Source organism: Chrysochloris asiatica, unplaced genomic scaffold, assembly GCF_000296735.1.
Source record: "Chrysochloris asiatica unplaced genomic scaffold, ChrAsi1.0 scaffold00344, whole genome shotgun sequence".
NCBI classification, from domain to species: Eukaryota; Metazoa; Chordata; class Mammalia; order Afrosoricida; family Chrysochloridae; genus Chrysochloris; species Chrysochloris asiatica.
The window spans coordinates 2376739-2400873 of NW_006408862.1; the positions used below are offsets into that span (position 1 = coordinate 2376739).

The following is a 24135-nucleotide window of genomic DNA, read 5'->3' on the forward strand; positions in this document are numbered from 1 at the left end:
TCTTAGCTTGGTACTCTAGTTTTAAAAGAAACATCTCTAGAAGAGGTCAGAAATATTCTAATATATGGGGGTTTCAAAAAGTTCATGGAAAAATGGAATTGAAAGATGATGCAATTTCCCCACGAAATCTTGGAAGATCCCTTTGTACTTTGATGGGATGTGTATCATTCATTGCCTGAAATACTTATGAAAAACTACTTCATAAGCCATCTGTGCAAGGAGAGTCTCTAGGAGGAAACACGGGCAGTGGGTAAAAGATCTGGAGCGTCAGAAAAAGAACATTAGGTATTTGGCAATGAAAAGGTACATGGCCACTCATGGTCTCTGTGTCCAGGAACAGTGAAAACCCTGAGCCAAAGAAATTTCTCAGGTTCTTGACGGGTCACCTGTGGTCCTCATGTCTGAGTACCACCCTCCATTCCTCTAGCACTACCTGACAAGGGTCTGAAGTTACTTAAGGGGCAAAGCAAACTATGTCTATCCAGTCAGGGCCTCTCTCTACTTAACAAAGTTCTAGTTGTGAAAGGCAGGGATCCTGGTGTGAACACATCATGAAGAGTTCAAGTGGTGAGTTCCTGAGACAAACAGAACTAATTCAGTAGTCAGTGTCTGTGGCTGACCAAGGAGTTACAGAGATGGGAGAGATGCAACCAAAAGCAAAGAGTCTATACGCAGGAAGATGTCTCCAGATGGCAGAGACCTACATTGTTGTCACACTCGTGGAGTCCCTATGTGTGCAGAGTAGAACGATGTTCCCTAGAGTAACTCTAGTTCAAGCATGTGATCTTTGGAAAGCAGATCATCAGGTCTGTCTTACCAAGCACCTCTGGGCTGGTTGAAACACCAATCAACCTTTTAATGAACGCAAATACCTACTGAGAAGTCAGAAAAGCACACTTGGACGTTTTTTCAGCTTTCTTTTTCGTCATGTGTTATTGGCCCTGTACTTCTAACATGTTTTCTCATTTAGGGACTCTGAACTTACTAGCATTAACCCATCTTCTGTTGTTTCTGTTGTTGTTTTTGTTTTGTTAAGTGCCATGGAGTCGGTTCCAACTCATAGCCACCCTACTATATAGAGTTTCCGAGGAGCAGCTGGTGAATTCAAACCACTGACTTTGCAGTTCAAACTGACCTTACGGTCTAGTGCTTATTCTACTGCGCCACACCAGGACTCCATTAGGTTACTTTTTATGCTGAACCATTGTTTGTTTGTTTTTAAGTTTTTATTGTGAATTGAGTGATAGTTTACATGAAAGAACATCAGTTTTACACTCATCCTATCGTATTTCATTTCATTGCAATGATTACAATCCTTTCCATGCATCATCATTCAACAGTATTTGCTTCTATTCCCTTTGAGTGTTTTCTTTTTTTTGGGTGTAGGGGGGATTTACACAAAAAAATTCAGGAATATGTAATCATTTAAATCCCCAAAGGGCACATTCTGCAAGCCTGCCTCCTGGCCACCAGCACACAACCTTTCTCTTTCCATGAGTCTAGAGTCCTCAGCTACTCCATCTCTCCATGCCTTCATCTCTGTGAATCATTGTTTTTTTTAGAACAACTGATGTTTCTTTCTTTTTTTTTACTTTTTTACTGCCGATGGAATCTTCAGGGTTGAAATAACTATGTCGCCTCTGGAAGGTCAAGTGTTTACAGACTGAGATAGAAATAGGCTCATGTCATGAATTGAATTCAGATTTAACCTACTATGCACGGCACCTGAGTCAATTCTGTCTCACAGTGACAATGAATCCATAAGGTTTCCAAGGCTGTAAATCTCTATGGAAGCAGACTATCTCATCTTTCTCCCACATAGTGACTAGTGGATTAGAACTGCCAACCTTAACCTACTGTACCACCAGAGCCCCTAATTCAGAATTAGAGAAGTTAGTAACGTGTTATCCAGATTGTACTGGTATCTGTGAATCTACACTGGGCTCTCTAGGGCAGTAGCCTCTATCTCTTCAAGCCAAAGCAGGATGCTCAGGATAACATGCCAGAGAGAAGCCTATACCTTCTTCAAGCTTTCTGGGATACTCCTCCTGTCCACTGAAGCCAATAAAAGGCATATAAGTGAATGAACCCTGAAAAATGGCACAAAATGTCTTTCAATATATATTATTAACAGACTCTTCTAAATTAGATCCAGCACAAATTGTCCTCAGCTGTTCTGGGCCTCTGGTGACTGCTTGGCTCTCACTGTTCTGCTTGGGGGTGGGGGTGGGGGTTAGCAGGGACATGAATATAGTAGAACAGCAAGAAGAGAGATTCAAACAATAGCTCAGTATGGTCTCTTCAGGGCAGACACTGGTCTCAGTAGAAACTGCTCTCTGCAGAAACACAGCCCACCTTTCAGGTACCCAAAGAGCATCTGGAAAACAGAAAGTAGAAAAAAACAATCTAAGTTAATTTCCAAAGTTTAACTACTTCTTTAGTGATTCCAAAATAGTCCTACAGATAAGAGTTATTATTTTTAAAGTTAAAAGAATGAATGCTTAAAGTGAAATAAAGTCTTAATGCAAGTTATGACATGGAAGAACCTTGAAAACATTATGCTGTGTGAAGTAAGTCAGGCACAAAAGCCCAAACATTGCATTATTCCAATTATATGGGAAATCTAGAATGGGCAAAAGTCTGTTAGTGGCTAGTGGTTACCTGGGTGGGAGGGAGGAGAAGAGGGGGAGTCCTGGCTTAGAGGACACTGAGTTTCTGTCTGGGGTGGTGATAACGTTTTCAAATAGATAGAGATGATGGTTGCATAGTATGTTGTTGTTGTTAAGTGCCGTCGAGTCTGTTCCAACTCACAGCAACCCTGTATAGGGTTTCCAAGGAGCAGCTGGTGAATTTGAACTGCCGACTTTGCAGTTCAAACTGACCTTGCAGTCTATCACGTTAATCCGCAGCGCCACATACTGAATGCAGTTAATGTCACTGAATTGTACCCTTTAAAATGTTTTGTTATATATGTTGTTGTTGCTGTTTAGTATGCCATTGTGACCCTGTATAGGGTTTCTAAGGAGTGGCTGGTGGGTTTGAACTGCCAGCCTTGCAGTTAGCAGTCCAGTGCTGATCCTACAGTGCCACACCAGGATTCCATAGATAGTTTGCTGTTGTTGTTGTTAAAAACCATCGAGTCAGTTCCAATACATAGCAACCTTGTATAGGGTTTCCAAGAAGCGGTTGGAGAGCTTGAACCACCGGCCTTGCGGTACAAACTTTACAGTCCAGCAAGTACATTAATTCATAGTGCCATAGTTCACCACCAAAAAAAAATTTTTTAATGAAAATTTACTGGATAGGAAGCAATGTGTAAGCACTTGCTAAACTTAATCTCATCTCTGTAGATTCCTGATCCAGAGAAGGCTCTGAGGTTGTCCACCATTAATCCTGGCCAAGGGTTATTGTTAATTAGTGGTGAAGCCCCAGACAATGACCTTCAGTTTGAGTCTGGTTATTACATACCTCCCCCAAACTCTCCTCTACTTCTCAACATTTAGTGTTATTTGCAGTTGAAGAGGAAGAGACAAGGTAAATGAAAGCATGCTGAATTGTTTTTTAAATGACTAATTTTTAACTGTTGATTGATTCTTTGGGGCTGAGAGAACTAAGCTATCTCTGAAAGGTCAAATGTTTACAGACAGACAGAAATTCTTTCTCCTTATCGGTTTTGCTCCATTAGATACTCCGTGCTTCTCGCCTCCACCAAGCACCCACCCACACATCACCCAAACATCACCTACACATGGAGAGAAAAGGGGGTCTCATTGCTTCTCAGAGACGCTGAAGTAAGAAAAGGTCACTATAGCAGACACTCAAGCATATCCAGAACCAGAGACTAGAGATTGGGAAGTTGCTTTAGTTCAAGAGGAGGTCTCAGTATTTTGGTGGCATCTCAGAGGGAAAAAGTTGGCAGGGAGATCTGACCTGAGACTGCTATCCCCACACACCCAAGAAATGGTTGCTAGCAAAGTTAACCCAGCCTGGCTTCTGTCCCCTCCCCAGATCCTGCCCATCGTGGTCTTCTTCAGCACTGTCATGTCGATGTTGTACTACCTCGGACTGATGCAGTGGCTCATCAGAAAGGTACGGGACCCGGGAGAGCCAGAGAGGCAGGTACAGGACTGATGGTTTCAAGGGCCACAGCCTAATGCAGGTATTTCCAAAATTCCCTTCTCTTCCTACCAGGCTCTCTCTCTCTCATCAAGTGATTAGATTCAAACTCCAAAACACCTGAGTGAACTGCTTACTTGTGTTCAGGCCAAAAAACCAAACCCATTGCCAGTGAAGCGATCCTAACCCCAGACAACATATAGTACAATAGAACAGTCCCAAGGCTGCAGATCTTTACAGCAGCAGGATGTTAAATCTTCTGGACGGGCCCATTGGTTGTTGGTGGTTGTGCGCCTTCAAGTCTTTACCAGAAAATGGAATAAGAAAAGTTTATAATGTTGCCTGGTTTTGTTTTTTGTTTGTTTGTTTGTTTGTTTTTCATGTAAAAAGGAGGGTGTTAAAATAAGGAATTCCTTTACTAGCAATATTGGGATATCAGAGAGAGAAAGACAGAAACATCCTTTCCAAGACCCTCTGTGAGTTAGTATGGAATCTGGGTTCTTGGAAATTTATGTAACGAAAAGAGGATTGAACCAATTTATCATTAGGTGACTCTGATATAGGGTTTCTGAGGCTGTAAATCTTTACAAAGGCAGAAAGCCTCATCTTTCTCCCACAGAGCAACTGGTGGCTTCAAACTGCTGGCCTTGTGGTTAGCAGCCTAACTCATAACCCAGGACACCATCATGGCCTGGAATGTAGAAAAACCTGTCATGGTGGCATAGTGGGTTACACATTGAGCTGTTAACTGGAGGGTCAGCAGTTCAAATCCACCAGTATCTCTAAGGGAGAAAGATGAAGCTTTCTGCTCCCATAAGGAATTATAGCCTCAGAAACCTATACAGGGTCACTATGAGTTGGAACCAACTCCATGACACTTCACAACAAAACAGCATTACTTATATACACTACAGCTTAGAAATGTATTTCCCAAATGGTCAAAATACCTACAATGGCTGAGACTTCCATTCAAACAGGAAGATTTGATTGATTTGCTCTGTGGACTAAATAAAATATACTTACATTTGCTTCCATCACTGGTTGGCCTCAACATTTTACTCCAGCTTACAAAATTTTATCCCTACCTTGAAGTTTGGTGCACACAAATAACTCTTCTCTAATTTTGTCCCTTTTTGCTTTTAGGTTGGATGGTTAATGCTAGTTACTATGGGAACGTCTCCTATTGAATCTGTAGTTGCTGCTGGTAATATATTTGTTGGACAGGTGAGTTGTAATATCCAAAAAATGAACTGCTGAAATGGATAGTCTCTTCCAGAAAATGGAATAAAAAATATTATAATTTTGCCATTTCTTTTCATGTATAAAGGAGGGTGTTAAAATAAAGAATTCCTTTCTTAGCAAAATTGAGATAACAGATAAAGAGAGAGAGAGAGAGAAACACACCCCTTCCAAGACCCTCTGTGGTCTCGTGTGGAATTCAGGTTCTTGGTAATTTATGGAGAGAAAGGAAGATTGGATCACCTTATCAAAAATAGAACTTCTCATCTGTAGATGCTTGGAGTCCTGGTGTAATGCTGTTGGATAAGCACTGGACTGCAAGGTTGATTTGAACTGCAAGGTGGTAATTCGAATCCACCAGCCATTCCTTGGAAACCCGATATAGCCTTGCTATGAGTCAGAACCAACTCGACAGAACTTACCAACAACAAGTCTTTTTGGAACTCACTGAATTGTTGAGATCTCTGGTCAATCTTTCAGAAGCTAGGAGCTCTTCTGCTGAAATGGAGCTCACCATTTGTTTTGTAGCTGCATATTCTGTGGTATTACCCTGACCTAGAATTTGATTTGTGATATTGAAAGAGACCAAAACAGGCTTTCCATCAAAAACTATGCAGTCCTGCCTACCCAAGCTCATTCTCAGCTGATCTGAACTGGCCAACTGTCTGTCTTTGCAGAGTCTGAAGAAAAATGCTGAAAATTTTTCACCTCCGTAATCCATCCATGGGTGTTCTGATATGGTTCTGTGGGTTAACGTGCTGGACTGCAAACTTGGTTAGAACCTCAAGGTCGGCAGTTCAAGCTCACCACCTGCTCCTCAGAAACTCTATACAGGGTTGCTATGGGTCGGAATTGACTCGACAGTACTTAACAACAACAACAATCCATCCATGAGTAGACACTATTTGCCTAACATGCATTTAAACCAAGAAATATAACACCAAGGAGTGTCCATCAAAATAGCAGCTTGCCAAGGGGATGGCTAAGTAAGAAGTAGTAATAAGCTACTTAGGGCATGTAGCTTCCAGCAGAATGGGATCACACATCAAGGAAGCTAAGTGTGAATGTTTGCCAGGACCAGTTTCCAAGAAAATTTGATTTGAAGCAAAAATCAAGTCACCCAGAAAAACACATGGCCCCATACCCCAAGCTTACAATTGTTCCAGTCAAGCGAAGCCTACTTGTCAGTAAGCCCCTGCTCACAGGCTTGAAGCATAGTTGTTAGAGCGGACCCATGCATCCTCCCCTCGGAGTTGAATTTATTATAATTATAGTCACAAAATCTCTCAGGACTAATGAGAGCACCATCTTGAGCTGATTACTTCTACCTGCAGAGTAAAAGGGCGCATATACTGTATTTCCATTTAGTCCGTAAATTGAGGCCTAGCACATTCAGTCTTACAGAACAATTAGAAATAATGAGAGGAAAATTGTAAAATTGTACACATGCTTCTGTGGTGCTCAATTTGGTACTTAATATGCTAAAAGTACAGCAATTATCTATGGAGAGCCCCATACTGAAGACCTCCTGCCCTCCTTAATGGGATTCAAGCCTTTGCCACTATAGGCAGCCCTCAGGTTAGGAACAAGATCTCTTCCGAAGGGAGTCTTTAAGTCACGTTTGTAGGTAAGTCGGACCAGGTGCATGTGACTCTTAGTTAACCTTACTTTAGGGCAAGAAAAGGCTTGAGGCTTTTAAAAATTATTTAAAAGCTGCACACATGCCGCAAGTGAAGGGCTTGGTTCAATTGTTTCAAAGTGAGGGCAAATTTGCATAACATTAAAGGCAAGTAGGGGAATCCTGGTGTGGTGCTGCAAAATTGTGTGCTGGGCTGCAAAGTCGGTTTGATCTGCAAGGTCAGCAGTTCAAACTCACAAACTGCTCCTCGGAAACCCTATACAGGGTTGCTATGAGTCGGAACTGACTCAACAACACTTAACAACAAGAACAAATCATGCCACTTCGAGTCCTAGTGTAGCACTGCATGATAATGCACTAGAACGAAAGGTCAGTTTGAACCACAAGGTCGGCGGTTCAAACTCACCAGCAGCTCCGCGGAATTCCTATACAAGGTGGCTATGAGTTGGAACTGACTCAACAGCACTTAACAACAACAAGAAAGACAAGTAGGAGTTGTACACACGCCTTTCGTCCCCTGGGGACAAGAGTCCTGCTGTGGCACTATAGGATAAGCACTGGACTGAGAAACACAAGATTGGTGATTCTAACCCACTCCTCACTATGAGTTGGAACTAACTCAATGGCATTCAGCAACAACCTGATGACTCTTTCCATCAAGGGGAAGTGGGAGGGAGGTACCTAGAATTCTCAGTCAGGAAAGAGTGTCTGGGCACCTGTGTTTGGTATCACTGGACTCTTGTGATTTCTCTGTGGTGTCAGCAAGGAGGTGGAGGGCCTCTTGTGATCAAACTGGGAGATGGGAAGTCACAAAGGCCTAGGAACCACAGTCCACAAGGCCAGGTTACTTGACTGATGATATTCCAGTCCTAAGAAAAGTGTACCAAGTTCTTCATGCATCATATTATCACTGAGTTTAATACTAGGAACTGGACTTGCAAACTCTCCCAAATGTACACATCCATTTATACAGCCATTGATAGAGTGGGTTCCCAAGCTTGAATCACCTGGATGGCTTGTTAAAACAGACTGCTGAGCCCCAGAATTTTTGATTCAGTAAGTCCAAGAATTTGCATTTGTAAAAAGTTCCCAGGAAATATAGATGGCACTTACCTAAAGACCACACTTAGAACTATTACGTTAACTAGTTATCTTTGAGTCAATTCCAACGCATGGCAAACCCATGTGTGTCAGAGTAGAACTATGCTCCATAGGGTTTTCAAAGGCTGCTTTTTTGGAAGCAGATTGCCAGACAGTTCTGAGTGGACTTGAAGTGCCAGTCTTTTGGTTAGCAGTTGAGTGTGTTAAACATTTGCACCACGCAATGACCCATACCTTTCTAATATGTGAAAGATGGTGCATAACCTACTCACCCTTCTTTGTCTGCAGACGGAGTCTCCATTGCTGGTTCGACCATATCTACCATACATCACCAAGTCTGAGCTCCATGCAATCATGACCGCTGGCTTCGCCACCATTGCTGGAAGCGTCTTAGGTGCATACATTTCTTTTGGGGTAAGAATTACAGAAAATTTAACCTCTTCTTTCTTTGCTATTGTCAGATGTTTGTTGTTTTTCCATTGTTGGTGGGGAAGAAGGCTTTGGCACTTAAATGCAGTGGTGACTTCTAGGAGCTCTGAAACCTTGCTCTCATATCCCACCACCTCAAAGTGAGTTGTATCCAACCGTAATAGATTGAAGTCATATGATAAGGTTACTTTCAATGAATAATTTTAATGCTAAAAAAACAAAATTATTACTGACACAAGTAAAAAAAGGTGATCTAAGCCAGGAGTTGGCAAACTATGCTCAAATTTGGATTGCCCCCAGTTTTTAAAATGAAGTTTTATTGGTGCTGCAGATAAGTGTGCTGGACTGCAATGTCAGTTTGAGTCACAAGGTTGGTGGTTCAAGCTCACCAGTTGCTCCTCAGAAACGCTATACAGGGTCACTATGAGTCAGAACCGACTTGATGGCACTTAACAAAAACATTGGAACAAAAAAACCAAAAACCATTGCCATGGAGACAGTTTGGACTCTTTGGGGATCCAATTGTCACAGAGTAGAAGTGAACTCCCTGGTATTTTCTTGGCTGTAGTCTTTCTTCTGCAGTGTCACTGAGTGGGTTCAAACTGCCAACCTTTCAGTTAGTAGTCAAGAGCAAACCATGTGACCACCCAGGGGCCTTATTGAAACACAGCCCCTTGTACTTGTAGACAAGCTTTTGTTCTACACAGTTGATTAGCTATGACTTGCAAAACCAAAAGTATTTACTATCTTGCCCTTTACAGAAAAAGCTTACAACCCCTCACTTAGAACAGTGGTTATCAAACCTGGCTGCACATTAAAATCACGTTTTGTTGTTGTAGTTTGTTAAGTGCCATTAAGTCAGTTCCGACTCATAGCGACCCTGTATAGGGTTTCTGAGGAGCAGCTAGTGGGCTTGAAGCACTGGTCTTGCGGTTTGCAGTCCAGTGTTAAGTTTTTAAAACTCCCAGTGCACCACAGTAAATAATATTACTATGAGACTCAAGCATCAGAATTTTGCAGACCTCTTTACATTTCAATATACACCCAAGTTTGAGAGTTGATAGTCTATAGCCTTGTTGTTATTGTTAACCGCTGTCAAGTCAGTTCTGACTCATAGCGACCCTGTATAGGGTTTCCGAAGAGCAGCTGGTGTGTTTGAACCGCCAACCTTGTGGCTCAAAGTCCAGAGCTTACTTACCTTTCAGTGTCACACCAGAAGTTCTAGGGCTGGAGACTGTTAAAAATAACCTAGCATGTGCCCTCAAGCATAGAGCTTACAAGCCACATAGAGATATCGCCCCCCAGTGGAAAAACTTAACAACGCAGGCAATGGTGTGACATGTGACTGCATAGGTGAGCTTCTTCCCCAGCCTCAGAGAACCAATCAGTAGGGAGAGGGAAGGAGAAGAGGGCCTTGGGAAAAAGCAATTTGACTGTATCCCCAAATGGCCCCCCTCACCCCCTACTGCAGGAATGCTTCCTTTAGGTATGGGCTGGGTGCTAGGTGTGATGGCAGTAGGGATAGAGGAGGGCAGACTGCCAATTCTGGAATTCTGAAATACAGGGTGTGTGGTGGAGAGGAGAAAGAGCTCAAAAGGACCTGCATTGAGGAAAACAGAAATAGCTTATAAATTACAGGGATTCTGGGTAAATATTACATAAATATTTGTTTCAGGAGTGTGAAAGGAAGGGGAAAGGTGTTTGAATATCCCACACCCCATTTCCAACCCATAACTAAATTGATGATATAGTCAAAAACAAGCAGGCTTCAAAAAATTTATGGAAAAATTCCACTGTGTTTTATTTAATTCCATCTTCCACAAACTTTTGAAGCCACCTTGTATGGCTGCCCTAATGGTGCAAGGGTTAAGCACCCAGTTGTTAACCTAAAGATCATTTGAACTCACCCATTATTTCCATGGGAGAAAGACCTGGAGAAATGCTCCCCTGAGAAATATTTTTGTTGTTAAGTACCGTAGAGTTGGTGCTGACTCATAGCGACACTGCACACGGTTTCCGAGGCTGCAAATCTTTACAGGAGCCAAAAGCCTCATCCTTCTCCCATGGAACAGCTGGTAGTTTCGAACTGCCAACCTTGAGGTTAGCAGCCTGATTTGTAACCACTATGCTACTAAGAAATATATAGCTTAGGAAATCCTATGGGGTAGTTCTACTGTATCACATGGGGTCACTATGAGTTGAAATTTATTCAGCGTCACCTAACAACAGAGATTGTTGGAACATTCATAAGGGAAACAGAGATGTTGAGGGCTCTTGTTTGAAAATTCTTAAGACACAAGATTAGTTTTCTTCTGAAATAATAATATGTCCAGATCAGCCCTGGACCTCAAGATCAGTTTGAACTGCATGATAAGTAGTTCAAATTCACCAGCTGTGCCTTGGAAACACTATACAGAACCATTGTGAGTAGTCAGAACTGACTTGACCGCACTTAACAACAGCACTCAAGGATGTGGTCAATTAACCCAAACTCCTCCTTTCTCCCTCTGATTCTTGGAGTGCCTGTTGTTTGGGCCATTGTGTTGATATTGTTTTTCCAAAACTCCAAAAAACACAGATCTCTAGCACAGAATCAATCTGTGCCCCATCTGTCTCTTCAAGTTTTTTAGGCTATTCCTTCCGAACCCACCAGATTAAAAAAAAACTAAACCTAATCTGCTTGCCTTCTTCTAAAATTCCAGGTTCCGTCTTCTCACTTGTTAACTGCTTCTGTTATGTCAGCGCCGGCCTCACTGGCTATTGCGAAACTCTTTTGGCCAGAGACAGAAACACCTAAAATCACCCTTAAGAATGCCATGAAAATGGAAGATGGGTAAGTGAGACACATTCACCTAGCTAATGACTACTTAGACTGAGGGAAGAAAAATGCAAATTCAAAGTTGAGGAAAAATGAGTAACCAGAGATCCCAGTGAATGATGGTATTGAAGTTCATTTAATTTCTCAGTGATAATGACTTAGACATTACAAAAAAAGTTACCGTTTCAACACTTGAAAAAAACCTTTCTAAATATGTGAATGTCGGTAACTTTTTTCAACTATTTATTGTAAAGATGGCGGCAGTGGTGGTTGTGTGCCATGGAGTCTATTCCAATCCATAGTGATGCTGGATAGGGTTTCTGAAGATGTAAATCTTTATGGGAGCAGGAAGCCTCATCTTTCTCCTGAGGAGTGATTAGTAGATTCAAACTACTGATCTTAACGTTAGCAGCCCAGCTCATAATCCACTGCACTATCAGGACTCCTTATTGTGAAGATAATTCATTGTAAATACAGCATTGGGTTCAATGAGCCTTGGTTCAAGACTGCTGCAAAGCCATAGGATGGCCATTTCTGGAGGGGGGATGGTTCATGTTATAAGATGAGAAGGAGGCCATGTACTTATTTGACAGGGAAGAGAAAGGTGGGATATAGATATCTTTAACCTCTCTTTGGTTCATTTTCTTTTGCCTTGATCAAAAGATAAGAAGAAAAAGAAGGAAGGTGAAAAAGACTAAGTGATTTAGGATACTCAAAATTATTTCATCAAATAACAGAATTTATCAATCAACATGTTTTTGAGATTCATGACTTATTTGTGCGTACTGTTGTTGTTGTTAAGCACCACTCAGTCGGTTCCAACTCATAGCGACTCAGTACAGGGTTTCCAAGGAGTGGCTGGTGGGTTTGAACCACTGACCTTGCAGTTAGCAGTCCAGTACTAATCCTGCGGGACCACACCAGGACTCCAGGCATCAGAATTTAAAAAAAACAAAAACAAAATAACTCCTCAAATTTCAATATACAACCAAGTTTGAAAGTTGATGGTCTACAGCCTAGGGCTGAAGAATGTTAAAATAACTTGGCTTGTGCCCCCAAACATGGAGTTTACAAGCCACATATAGATACAATCCCCAGTGAAGAAATTTAACAACATAGGCAATAGTGTGATTTGGGTATAGGTGGGTAGGTGAAGTTACAACTATAAGTAAAAAAGAAAGTTGCCAAACTACTACATATAGTTTGATTTCACTTATACAATTAACAGATATGCAAACTTACTCAATGTATTATTTTGGGGTACAAACACGAAGGAACATTGTTAAAAAAAAAATGGGGGAGGGGAAATGATACAGAAATTTAGTGAGGCAGAGATTAGAGGGAAGAGTATTATTGGATTAATGAAGAGCATACAAAGAAATTCAAAGGTAAAATGGCATTCCAACCCTTAAATGAGTTGACGAATACATAGGTCCTCCTTGTATCATTAGTTTTTAGACATTAGATATTTTAAAGAATCCCTTGATGGTGCAGATAACATGCTCAGCTGTTAAAAGTAGAAGGTTTGCATCCACCCAGAGGTGCCTCTGAAGAAAAGTCTGATGATGTGCTTCTAAAAAATATCAAGCAAAGGGATCATATTAGAAGGTCCCAGACAAAGTTGGGGTGGGGGGAATATAAAAAAAAAAAAAAAAGTCAAAATTATAAACAAGTCGGAGCTTACTGGTCAGAAAGAGACTGGAGGAACCTGAGACTATAGCCCTCAGCCCCGCTTCATGTCTGGAATGGAACTCATCCTCATGGTCCAATTTTCAACCAAGCATAGAGTAGGTATATAGGGAGAACAACACTAGTAAGGTATGCTCACCATGGAATGGTCAACCATTCTAGATTAAAAGGGCAATGTTTACCTGGGGACAAGGTTCAGAGGAGTTGGGAAGGAGGGTGGAGTGGAAATAGGAACCACAGGGAGAATTTGGGATAACTGTTGTTCCATGGAGGGGATTGGAATCATTGAGATGAAACAAAGTGTGTGGTTTAAAACTGATGATCTTCTCTGTAAGTCTTCACTCAATTCACAATAAATTTATTTCAAGAGAAAAAAAAAATCAACCATTGAAAGTCCTATGGAGTAGTTCAACTCAGACACACATAGATAGGTCACTGTGAGTCACAGTCAACTCAAAAACACTGGATTTTTTTTTTTTTTTAAGTATCTTATAAACAATCTTGATAGCTACATAATAAAAACCATTTTCAAAACCCATGATATTTTACCAGTTTTTAAAATGTTAACAGTTAGACACCCAGATGTGTATTACCTAGATTTAACAGTTATGAATCCAAGCCCATAATGATTTTATGGAATTCAGTGCATGAGCCTGAGAGTTTGTCTTTTTAGCTGAATGAGTTCTGGAGGTCCATTCTGCCTTGCGATGTCCATCCACTGACAACCCCTTGCTAATTCTGGAATAACTTTGTTTTCATAAAGTGAGTCAAGAAATCTCCTGGAGGCGGCATCTCAGGGCGCATCCTCATCCATTTCCCTGGTAGCGAATATCGCCGCGAATCTGATCGCCTTCCTGGCACTGTTGTCTTTTCTGAATTCAGCCCTGTCCTGGTTTGGAAACATGTTTGACTACCCACAGCTGAGTTTTGAGGTATAGTTACTCCATTCTTCTGCTCTCTATTTTGTTTAGGCCTATCTTTGTTTAAAGGAGTCCTGGTGTGGCGCTGTGGGCTTAATGCGCTGGACTTCAAAGCCATTTGAACCACAAGGTCGGCGGCTCAAACTCACCAGACGCTCCTTGGAAACCCTATACAGGGTCGCTATGGGTCGGAACCGAATCGACGGCAATTAACAACAACAACATCTTTTTTTAAAAAATAAAACAAGTTTGGGAACAGCCTTCCCTAACCATCATTAATGTACTCTTATACATTGTACAAGGTGTCCTGGTGTGGCGCTGTTGGTTAATGCACTGGACTGCAAAGTCGCTTTGAACTGCAAGGCCCGTGGTTCAAGCTCACCAGCTGCTTTTCTGAAACTCGGACACTTAACATCAATACATTGTACAAACTTATCCTATACTCCACCCCATCTTCCCCTCTCTTTTTTTCTTACCACCTTCTTTCCCCCAACACATATTCAGTTTCTCCAGACCCCACCCCCCAAGACTCCAGATTACTCTGAATGGCCCAATTCCAAGTACTGCATGTTGTTGTTGCTGGTAAGTGCCGTCGAGTCGTTTCAGACTCATAGCGATCCTATATAGGGTTTCCAATGAATGGCTGGTAAGCTTGAACCACCGTCCTTACAGTTCAAACCTACTTTGCAGTCCAGTGCATTAACCCACAGGAAAGTAGAGAGGTTTCTAAGCATAAAAGGGACACAGAGGGCCTGAACAGTAGTGGAGCTGGGGATGTGGCAGAAGAACTGGAATCAAACCAATACTCAGCTAATAAACTCTATACTTTTGTTTTTTGTAGATAATATGCTCCTATATCTTCATGCCCTTTTCCTTCATGATGGGAGTTGACTGGCAAGACAGTTTTATGGTCGCCAAACTCATAGGTTATAAGACATTCTTCAATGAATTTGTGGCTTATGAGCACCTCTCAAAATTTATTCAGTTGAGGAAAGCAGCTGGACCCAAATTTGTGAATGGGCAGCAGCAATATATGTCGGTGAGTAAATATTTTGATTTTTCAGCTCACATCTTCATCCCGTACATACATCCATCAAATAAACCCATTGCTGTTGAATGGATTCCAACTCATAGAGACAGTACAGGACTGAGTAGTGTCCTTGGAAACTGACCTGTGGAATTTCCAACGCTGTCATCTTTACAGAAGACAACTGCCTCATCATTCTTCTACAGAGTGGTTGGTAGGTTCGAACCTCAACTTTTCAGTTAGCAGACAAGCAAATGCTTAGCTACGGTGGCACCGGGGCTTCTTTGTTCAATGGTTGCCTTGATCTGTCAGGTACTTTGGATATATCAAAAAAAAAAAAAAAAAGCAGACCAAAACAATCCTGATCTCATGGAGTTCGTATTGAATATTGTTGTTGTTAACTGTCATCAAGTTGGCACCTGGCTCCTGCAACATCATGCACAGCAGGATGGGACCCTTGTGATACACAGGGTTTGATTATCTTTGATTAGAAGTAGATTGCCAGGCCTATCTTCCTATATGTAACAGAACACTTGGCAATTGTCAATTATGTTGCATTAGTGTGTGTATGTGAGCATGTAGAGAAACACAAGTAATCCTTACCACTGTGATCATATGCTTTTTTCTAATTACTTTATTTTTTTAAAAACTCCTTATTGTAAATTGAATGAAGGATCACAAAGCAGATCATCAATTTTACATCCAACAAACCATACGCTTTGCTTCACTACATGATTGCAATCCCCTCCATGTACCAACAGTTAACAGCAGTTACCTCTATTCACTTTAACTATTGCTTTACTATCCATGTCTCTCGCTACCTTTATCTTTCTTCTGCTAACTTCCCTCTTGTTGTATATTGCCTGTCCTGTCACCAATATTAACATGTGTCTACCCTCTAACCCATGAATAATTTCCCCCTCCCCCTACCAACCATCATAGATTATTTCTTTTACCAAGAAAACTTTAAAAAAAAATTTTGTTTTACACCATTGGTCTCATATAACATTTATCCTTTTGTTACTGGTTAATTTCACTCAGCATAATGTCCTCCAGGTTCAACCATGTTGTGAGGTGTTTCATAGATTCATCATAATTCTTCAACACTTTATAGCATTCCATTGTGTGAATATACCAAAATTTATTTAACCATTCTTCTGTTACTGGGCATTTAGGTTTTCTCCATCTTTTGGATATGGCTTTTGTAGACAGCATATTGAAGAATCCAATTTTCTTATCCATTCTACTCTTAATGTCTCTTGACTAGTACATTCAATCCATTTACATTCAGTATAATTATCAATAGGTATAAATTGATCATTGTCATTTTTCTATATGGGTGTTTTTGTGTGTGTGGTGCTGAGTTCATTTGGTCTGTGGGTTTTCTTTTCATTATCATTTCTGTTGTGTTAATGTTTACTAAAGCTTTCTGATTTTCCTCTCTGTTTATTTTGATCTGCAGGTATATTATTTTCTTTGAGAATACCCTGTAATTTATTAATTATTCCCCCTGCTTAAAACAGTCTGTTTTGTCTTGAAATCTACTTGACTTCCTTGCCATTTGGAAGTTCTGTATCTACACTGTTCACTCTTTTTGCTTTGTAGTTGGCTTTATTATGCATTGATACATCTGGTTCCCTATTTTCAATCTCGTAGGTTTGTTTTACTTTAAATGCTTCTATATCTGGATTGAGTTCTGGATGGTGTTGTCATGTATTTTAATCTCAGGTTGTTGCCTGCTGTTGTTAGTTCTCAGTCCAAAGAACATGCTTTAACATTTTTTTTGTAAAGTTGGTCTTTTGTTATTGCTAAGTGTCGTCAAGACTGTTCCGATTTATAGCAATCCTAGTCATTACAATTTCCTTTCATTTCTGTTTATCCGGAAATGTCATATGTGAAGGACAGCTTTGTTGGGTATACGATTCTCAGTTGGCAATCTTTTTCTTTCAGAGTTTTGTATATGTCAATACATTGCCTTCTTTTCTGCATGGGTCTGCTAAGAAATCAGAGCTTAGTCTTACTGGGTCTCCTGTGTAGGTAACTTCACTTTTTCCAAACTGGTCTCAGGATTCTTTCCTTGTCTTTGATTATGGAAAGTTTGATTATGTTATGTCTTGGTGATTTTCTTTTCTTTTGGGGGTTCATTCAACTTCTTGAATGCTTATCTTCTCATCTTTCATGATATTAGGGAAGTGTTCTTCCAATAACTCTTTGACAATTTTCTTTGTGCTTGTCTCTTCCTGTTCAGGAACTCTGATCACCCCCAAGTTAGTCATCTTCATCGTGTCCCACATAACTCTTAGGCGTTCTTCAGATTTTTCCTTCTTTTTCTGGTTGTTCCTCTAGCATACTAGTATTGAGAGATTTATCTTCAAGCTCACTAATTCAGGCTTCTATTGCTTCGCTCTTTCAATGTACTGTCCATTTCTGAGATCTTAGCATTAATCTACTGGATTTCTAATTGCAGGTTATGTATTGTTTCAAAAATTGTATTTAGTTTGTCTGCTTGTACTTGTCGTGTTTTCCTGAATTCTTCTGAAGTTTTGTTGTGTCCTCTTTGATTTCCTCTTTCTTTCTATCCATCCTTTGAAGGTACATGATTGTCATTCTTTTGAGTTCTTTTTCAGTTAGTTCTATTACCTTCTCTTCCCCAGAAATGTCTTCTGCTTCTGCATCTTGGTCATTTGTTTGAGCGATTCTTTCTTGTTTTTTCATTTGAGCTAAAATTCTCTGTTGTTTCCAGGGCATTATGGTGGGGTTGTTGTATTTGTCAAAAAAACAAAACAAAAACAGTGCAGTTGTTGGACCCAGCAGGGATAAGTCTCTGGGGGTGTTCTTGCAATTCAAGGAGCTCATGAGGTGGTTATGGAAGGGATGTGACAACAAAGTTTCTGGTCCTAGAGGTAGTTCCTATTGGCCTTGGTATTATCTATGTTCAGGGTACTCATTCCATAAACAGTTCTTGGGGACCCTTAATGTAGCTGGTTTCAATGTCTGTTAGAACCACAGCTGGGGGCAGGGCAACTGGTTTAATGCTGGTCTGGTAGCTCTGTGGGTTTTGTAGGTCTGGAGCTGACCCCACCTGAATCCAGGCACCAAAGCGGCATATTAAAGTGGCTCAACTTCCAACCATGTGACTCAGAATGCCTGAAGAGCAGGGTATGGATGAGGATGGGAGCTGGCCACATTTCTAGTCTCCAGAGGAGCATGGGAAAAAAGAAGAACTCCCACCTTTTCTATCATCCACACAAATATGCTCTGCCAGGACTCCCTACACTGCCAAAGCTGCTTACAGAATGGTCAAGCCAAGTCTGGCCAGCTGTTCACCAGTCAGTCTTTCTCTCTCACTGTCCCTGCTCAGCCTCACCTCCCAGCAAGACCTCCATCCACTTCTCTAACTTTTCTTCTGAAGTTCATGATGCCAGAATTTTCATCTGTGTCTGTGTTTTTTGTTGTTTCTTGTATGTTTGTTGTAGAGGATCCCTGTAGCGCAACTGCCTAGAGCACCATTTTGGCGGAAGTCATTACTTTATTTTTTTAGAGCAATTTTAGATTTACAAGAAAGTTCAGAGAGTTTCTGTTATCATTTTACCCACTGCAGTTTCCCCTACTATTAATATCTAATATTCCTATGGTACATTTGCTACAATTGATGAACCAATATTGATATACTATTATTAATTAAAGTCCAAACTTTACATTAAAGTTCACACTTTACATTGTGCAGGCCTCTGGGTTTTGACAAATGCATATTGTCATATGTGTCTACCATTATAGTGTCATGCAAAATAGTTTCATTGCCCTAAAAATACCCTGTGCTCAACCTGTTCACCCCCACCCCCATCCCCACCTCCTGAGCCTCTGGCAACCACTGATCTTCTTACTTTTGCCTTTACCAGAATGTGATATATTTGGAATCCAAGTATATCCTTTCCAGACTGGCTTCTTTTGCTTGGTAATATGTGTTTAAGGTGGCTCTGTGTCTTGATATGGGCTTGAGAGTTCATTGAAAAGTACCACACTTTGTCCATTCACCTTTCGAAAGATGGTCACATGCAGGTGGTTTCAATGAACAGAAATTTATTTTCTCACAATTTAAAAGGCTGAAAGTTCACATTCAGAGTGCTGGCTATAGAGGACAGTTCTGTGTGTTTGTGTGACGGGGGTTGGGGGAGGAATTGTCTCTTCTCATAGGTTTCTTAACAATCATGTGGGATGATGCCTTTTCCTTTATGCTTGCTTTGCTTGTTTAAACTGGTCTTCTGTCTCTCAAGAGATTAATTTAAGATACATCCTACACTAATACATGGAGTCCCAGTGTGGTACTGTGGGGTAATGCACTGGACTGGAAGGTCGATTTGAACTGCAAGGTCGACAGTTCAAGCTCACCAGCCACTCCTCATAAATGCTATACAGGGTTGCTATGGGTCAGAACTGAGTAAACAGCACTTAACAACAACAACATTATTACAAGGAGCCTTGGTAGTATAGTGTGTTATGCATTGGGCAAGAACAGCAGGGCAAATCCAGCAATGGCTCCACAAAAGAAAGATGAGATTTTGTGCTCCTGTAAAGATTTACAGCCTTGGGAACCATACATAGGGTCACTATGAGTCAAAACCGACTCAGCAGCACACCACTGCCACCACACTAATATGATCTAGTTGACATAACAAAGAAAACCTAATCCCAAATAGGTTGGTAACCATAGCTATGAGGGTTAGAGTTTATAACACATGTTTTTGAGGGGATACAATTCAATCCGTAAGAGTAAACAATAGACCAAATTAAGTGAAATGCTTTCTATTTTCAGCTGCTAGTTAGCAGGAGAAAATGGTTTTGTTAATAACCAAAAGCAAGTTTGCAGTTCTGACAATGCTAAGCAGTTTTGTGGAAAGTGGGCAGAAACAGGAACCATTGAACTGATTAACATTTGGGGTGAACCCAACTAAAGAAAAAACAGACACAGTGGACATTTGGAAATAGATGTTTCATGTCTTCTACCATTGTTGAGTTAAGTGAGAAAAAATAACTCTAAATTTCTGAGTTCCCATCAGAAAAAGAGGAAAAGAGTCACTGTAATTCCTTCTTACCAACCAGGATGTAATTCCTTCTTACCAAACAGGATGTGCTGAGTGTTTCCAGCTGTCTCCTGGAAATGGTACCACATGGTAAGATCTGGGCCCATGAGACAAAAGCCCTAGTGATACCCATTGAATTATGCCTACTGGTGACCTCCATCTAAAACCATCTAAGATAAGAAGAAAGACTATATACATAGTATGAAGTCTTAATTACCTAGTGCTGCTATAAAAGAAATACCACAAGTAGGTGGATTTACAGAACAAATCTATTTGCTCACAGCTCAGGAGCATGAAAGTCAAAACTGATCTCTCATTTGTGTTAACTCCTTCTGTGTGTCTCTCTCTTTTTAAAAGAGACCAGAAATCTTTGGTGCTCCTTTGTTTGTAGAGGATCTCCTCCTTGCATGTGTCTCTGTGTCTACTCTGCTCATGTTTTAACTCAGAATAATTAGGTTTAAGATCCACCCCACTCTGATTGTTGTTGTTATTAGGTGCCATCGAGTCTGTACCAACCAATAGCGACCTTATGCACAACAGAATGAAACACTGCCCAATCCTGGGCCAACCTCACTACTGTTGCCATGCTTGAGTCCATTGATGCTGCCACTTGGCCAATCCATCTTGTTGGAGGTCTTCCTCTTTGTTTCTGACCCTCCACTTACCAAACATGATATCCCTGTCCAGTGACTGGTCCCTTCTAACAATATGTCCAAAGTATGAAAGGCGAAGTTTGGCCATCTTGGCCTTCAAGGAGCACTCGGGCTGCACTTCTTCCAACACAGATCTGTTTGTTCTTTTGGCAGCCCATGGTACTTTCAACATTCTCCTCCAACACCATAACTCAAAAGCATCAATTCTTCTGCATATGAGGCTATTGAAAATACCATGGCTTGGGTCAGGCACACCTTAGTCCTCAAGCTGACATCTTTGCTCATCAACATTTTTTAAAAAGGTCTTGTAGGACCTCATTAGTATAACAAATGAAAACCCTATTTTCAAAGAGGGTCACATCTCCAGCTAGTGACCAAAACTTCAATTCATATTTGGAAGAGAGGAACCACAACTCAGTCCATCAGATATGGAGTACCTGGATGAGCCCTTTATCACTCCAGCTTCTCTTTCTTAGGATAAATAGATTTCATATATCTTTTTTTTTTTTTTTTGCTTAATACTCATACAGACCATGGCATAGAAAGGTACCAAAAAGAATAGAAGGAAAAGTAAGACATCTTCCCTTTTCTTTTTGCACACAGTTCCTGTCTTTGGAGTATATTAGTCTCACAGTTCTTTGCCTAGCTCTCTTCACTTAATAACAAGCCTTAGCTATCTTTCCATATCAGTGCCTGTCGTATAGTGTTTTGTTTTATGAATGTACCATAATTTTACATTAACCAGTCTCTCATGTTCTTGATTTTTTATAAGTAGTGGTACAATGACTATCTTTGTGAATATGGGATCTTTGCTCTTATGCAAGGAGAACTGTAGGATGTATTATTAATTTTTCTAGTACAGTGCACCTCTTTTTTTCATATAACCTTGCCCCTTTATGGACAAAGAGAGAGTAGAATCATCCCAGCTTCCTTTGCCTGTTCTTATTATAAAACCATATCTGGTCACATCTGTGTATGCTCTCCTTATCAATCTGCAGACAGTGGAAAGAAACATCTCAAGTCCTGTATGCCATCTCTCTCCCCACAGTCTCTAATGAACTTGTCTAATCTGGAAGTCAATTGAACTAAAATGAAAAGCATGAAAGTGAGCAGGAGACAAGGAGAGGGATGTGTTTGCTTTACCAGGAATGGCAACCTGTGCAAATACTTGAACTATTTTTTCCTGCCTGTTATGTGCACACTGATTTAAAAAATCATGGTTCCCAGAACCATGAAAAAGAAGAGGGGGCTTGCAATCAAACAAAAAATTTGACATGATCACTTGAGTCTTGAATGTGAGCTTTAAAAAGATCTAGTTAGCAAAAGAAGATGGCAAATCTACTTTTGAATGTAGAGAGGCCCCTTGCTTGCTTGCCTGGTTTGATCATTGAATCAAATCAGATTTTTAAAAATACTGGGTAAGAAATGATTGTCCCAGTTTTGTGAGTACCACTGACAGTTTGGGGGTTCCTCTGGTATGCCCTCTGGATCTTCCAAGCTACCAACAGTGAGTCCCTCAACCCAAGAAGGAATTATGTGGCCTGAGCAGTATCTTGTGACCATCAGAATAGAGCCAGAGAGCCACACTCACACTTCTGTAAACTCAGCAATCCATCATCTCACTGTCTTATGAAGGGACTATTTACTCTCCCACTTCCAGGTGGACATTAATATTCCTATAGGGTGGTAACAGCCAAGTTGGAGGTTCACAGTCAGGCAAACACACACCAAGCTAACGTTCAAGATATCCTTTGATAGCTGCAAGCTTTTTTATTACTATTATAAATTCCTTTTACCCAAGCCATGGTATTTTCAAGGAGCTCTGGTAGCATAGTGGTTACAAGTTGGGCTGCTAACCTCAAGGCCAGCAGTTTGAAACTACCAGCTATTCTGCGGGAGAAAGATGAGGCTTTCTGCTCCCAAGATTTAAGCCTTGGAAACCCTTTGCAGGGTTCCTATGAGTCAGAACTGACTCCACACAGCACATAACCAACCAACTAACCAGCCAACATGGTATTTTCATTTACTTCATGTACATGTGAAAGTTAGACAACAGATAAAGAAGACCATAGAAAAATAATGCATTTGAATTAAAAGCACCATGTTGTTGTTATTAAGTGTCATCAAGTTGGTTCTGACTCATAGTAACCCAGTATAGGGTTTCCAAGGAGCAACTAGTGAGTTGGAACTGCCAACCTTGTGGTTCAAACTGACCTTGCAGTCCTGTGCTTATACTGCAGTGCCACACCAGAAGTCCAAAAGTACCATGAACAGCCAGGAAAACAAATCAAAAACAAACAACTAGGTGTTGGAAAAAGAATAGCCAAAATACTTCTTAGAAGCCAAGAATGTGAGACTTTGTCTCTCATACTTTTGTTGTTGGTGTGAAGTGCCGTCAAGTCAATTCCGACCCATAGCAACCCTGTATAGGGTTTCCTAGGAGCAGCTGGTGAGCTTGAACCGCCAAACTTGCAGTTCAAACAGCTTTGCAGTCTGGCACATTAACCCATAGTGCCATACCAGGACTCCTGTCTCTCATACTAAGTACTTGTTATTAGGATGGACCAGTCCCTGGAACATGATACATGCTTGGCAAATTAGAGGGTCATGAAAACAGAAGAAGACCTCCAGTGAGATGGATTGACACAGTGACAGCAGCAATGGACTCAAACGTAGCAACAATCGTGAGGATGGTGCAGGACGGGGCAGTGTTGCGTTCTGTTGTTGTGTATAGGGTCGCAATGAGTCAAAACCAACTTGATGGCACCTAACAACAACATAATTCCTTTTAAATGGTATCCTTTTTACCAAGATATAATTTATATACTAAAAAGTACCATTTTAGGTGTACCTCCAAAAAGCTGTGATGAATGTGTGACTTGGATAACCTACATCTCAACCAAAATACAGACCATTTCCTTCACTCCTGAAACATTTCCCTCATGCTTCTTTGCAGTCAATGTCTTTCCCCAGTCCCAGGCCACTAATGATATGCTGTCACTCATTATAGTTACTTTGACCTCTTCTAGAATTTCGTATTAGCACTCATCTGTCAATCTGCCATACTGTGGTGGCTTATGCATTGCCTTGATGCTGGAAGCTATGCCACCAGTATTTTAAACACCAGCAAGGTCACCCATAGAGGAAACGTTTCAGTGGAGCTTCCAGACTAAGGCAGAGTAGGAAGAAGGAGAAGCTGATCACTTCTGAATGGTTAGCCACTAAAAACCTTACGAATAACAAGTGGAACACTGTTAGATATATAGTGTAGAAAATGAGCCCCTCAGGTTGGAAGGCACTCAACATATGACTGGGAAGAGCTGCCTCTTGAAAGAAGAGTTGGCCTTAATGACGCGGATGGAGTTAAGCTTTCAGGACCTTCATTTGTTGGTGTGACACAACTCAAAATGAGAAGAGGTACAA

At 40.9% G+C, this 24135-nt stretch overlaps 1 protein-coding gene across 1 annotated transcript in view; it reads left to right on the forward strand.

Moving 5' to 3' along the window:
• Positions 1–24135, forward strand: part of SLC28A3 (solute carrier family 28 (concentrative nucleoside transporter), member 3) — a 49101-nt gene that overhangs the window by 19296 nt on the left and 5670 nt on the right. The window contains exons 8-13 of the mRNA XM_006875886.1: positions 4009–4089; positions 5260–5340; positions 8384–8509; positions 11227–11357; positions 13795–13963; positions 14793–14990. Coding sequence (XP_006875948.1) covers positions 4009–4089; positions 5260–5340; positions 8384–8509; positions 11227–11357; positions 13795–13963; positions 14793–14990 — 786 coding nt within the window. The remainder of the gene's footprint in view (positions 1–4008; positions 4090–5259; positions 5341–8383; positions 8510–11226; positions 11358–13794; positions 13964–14792; positions 14991–24135) is intronic.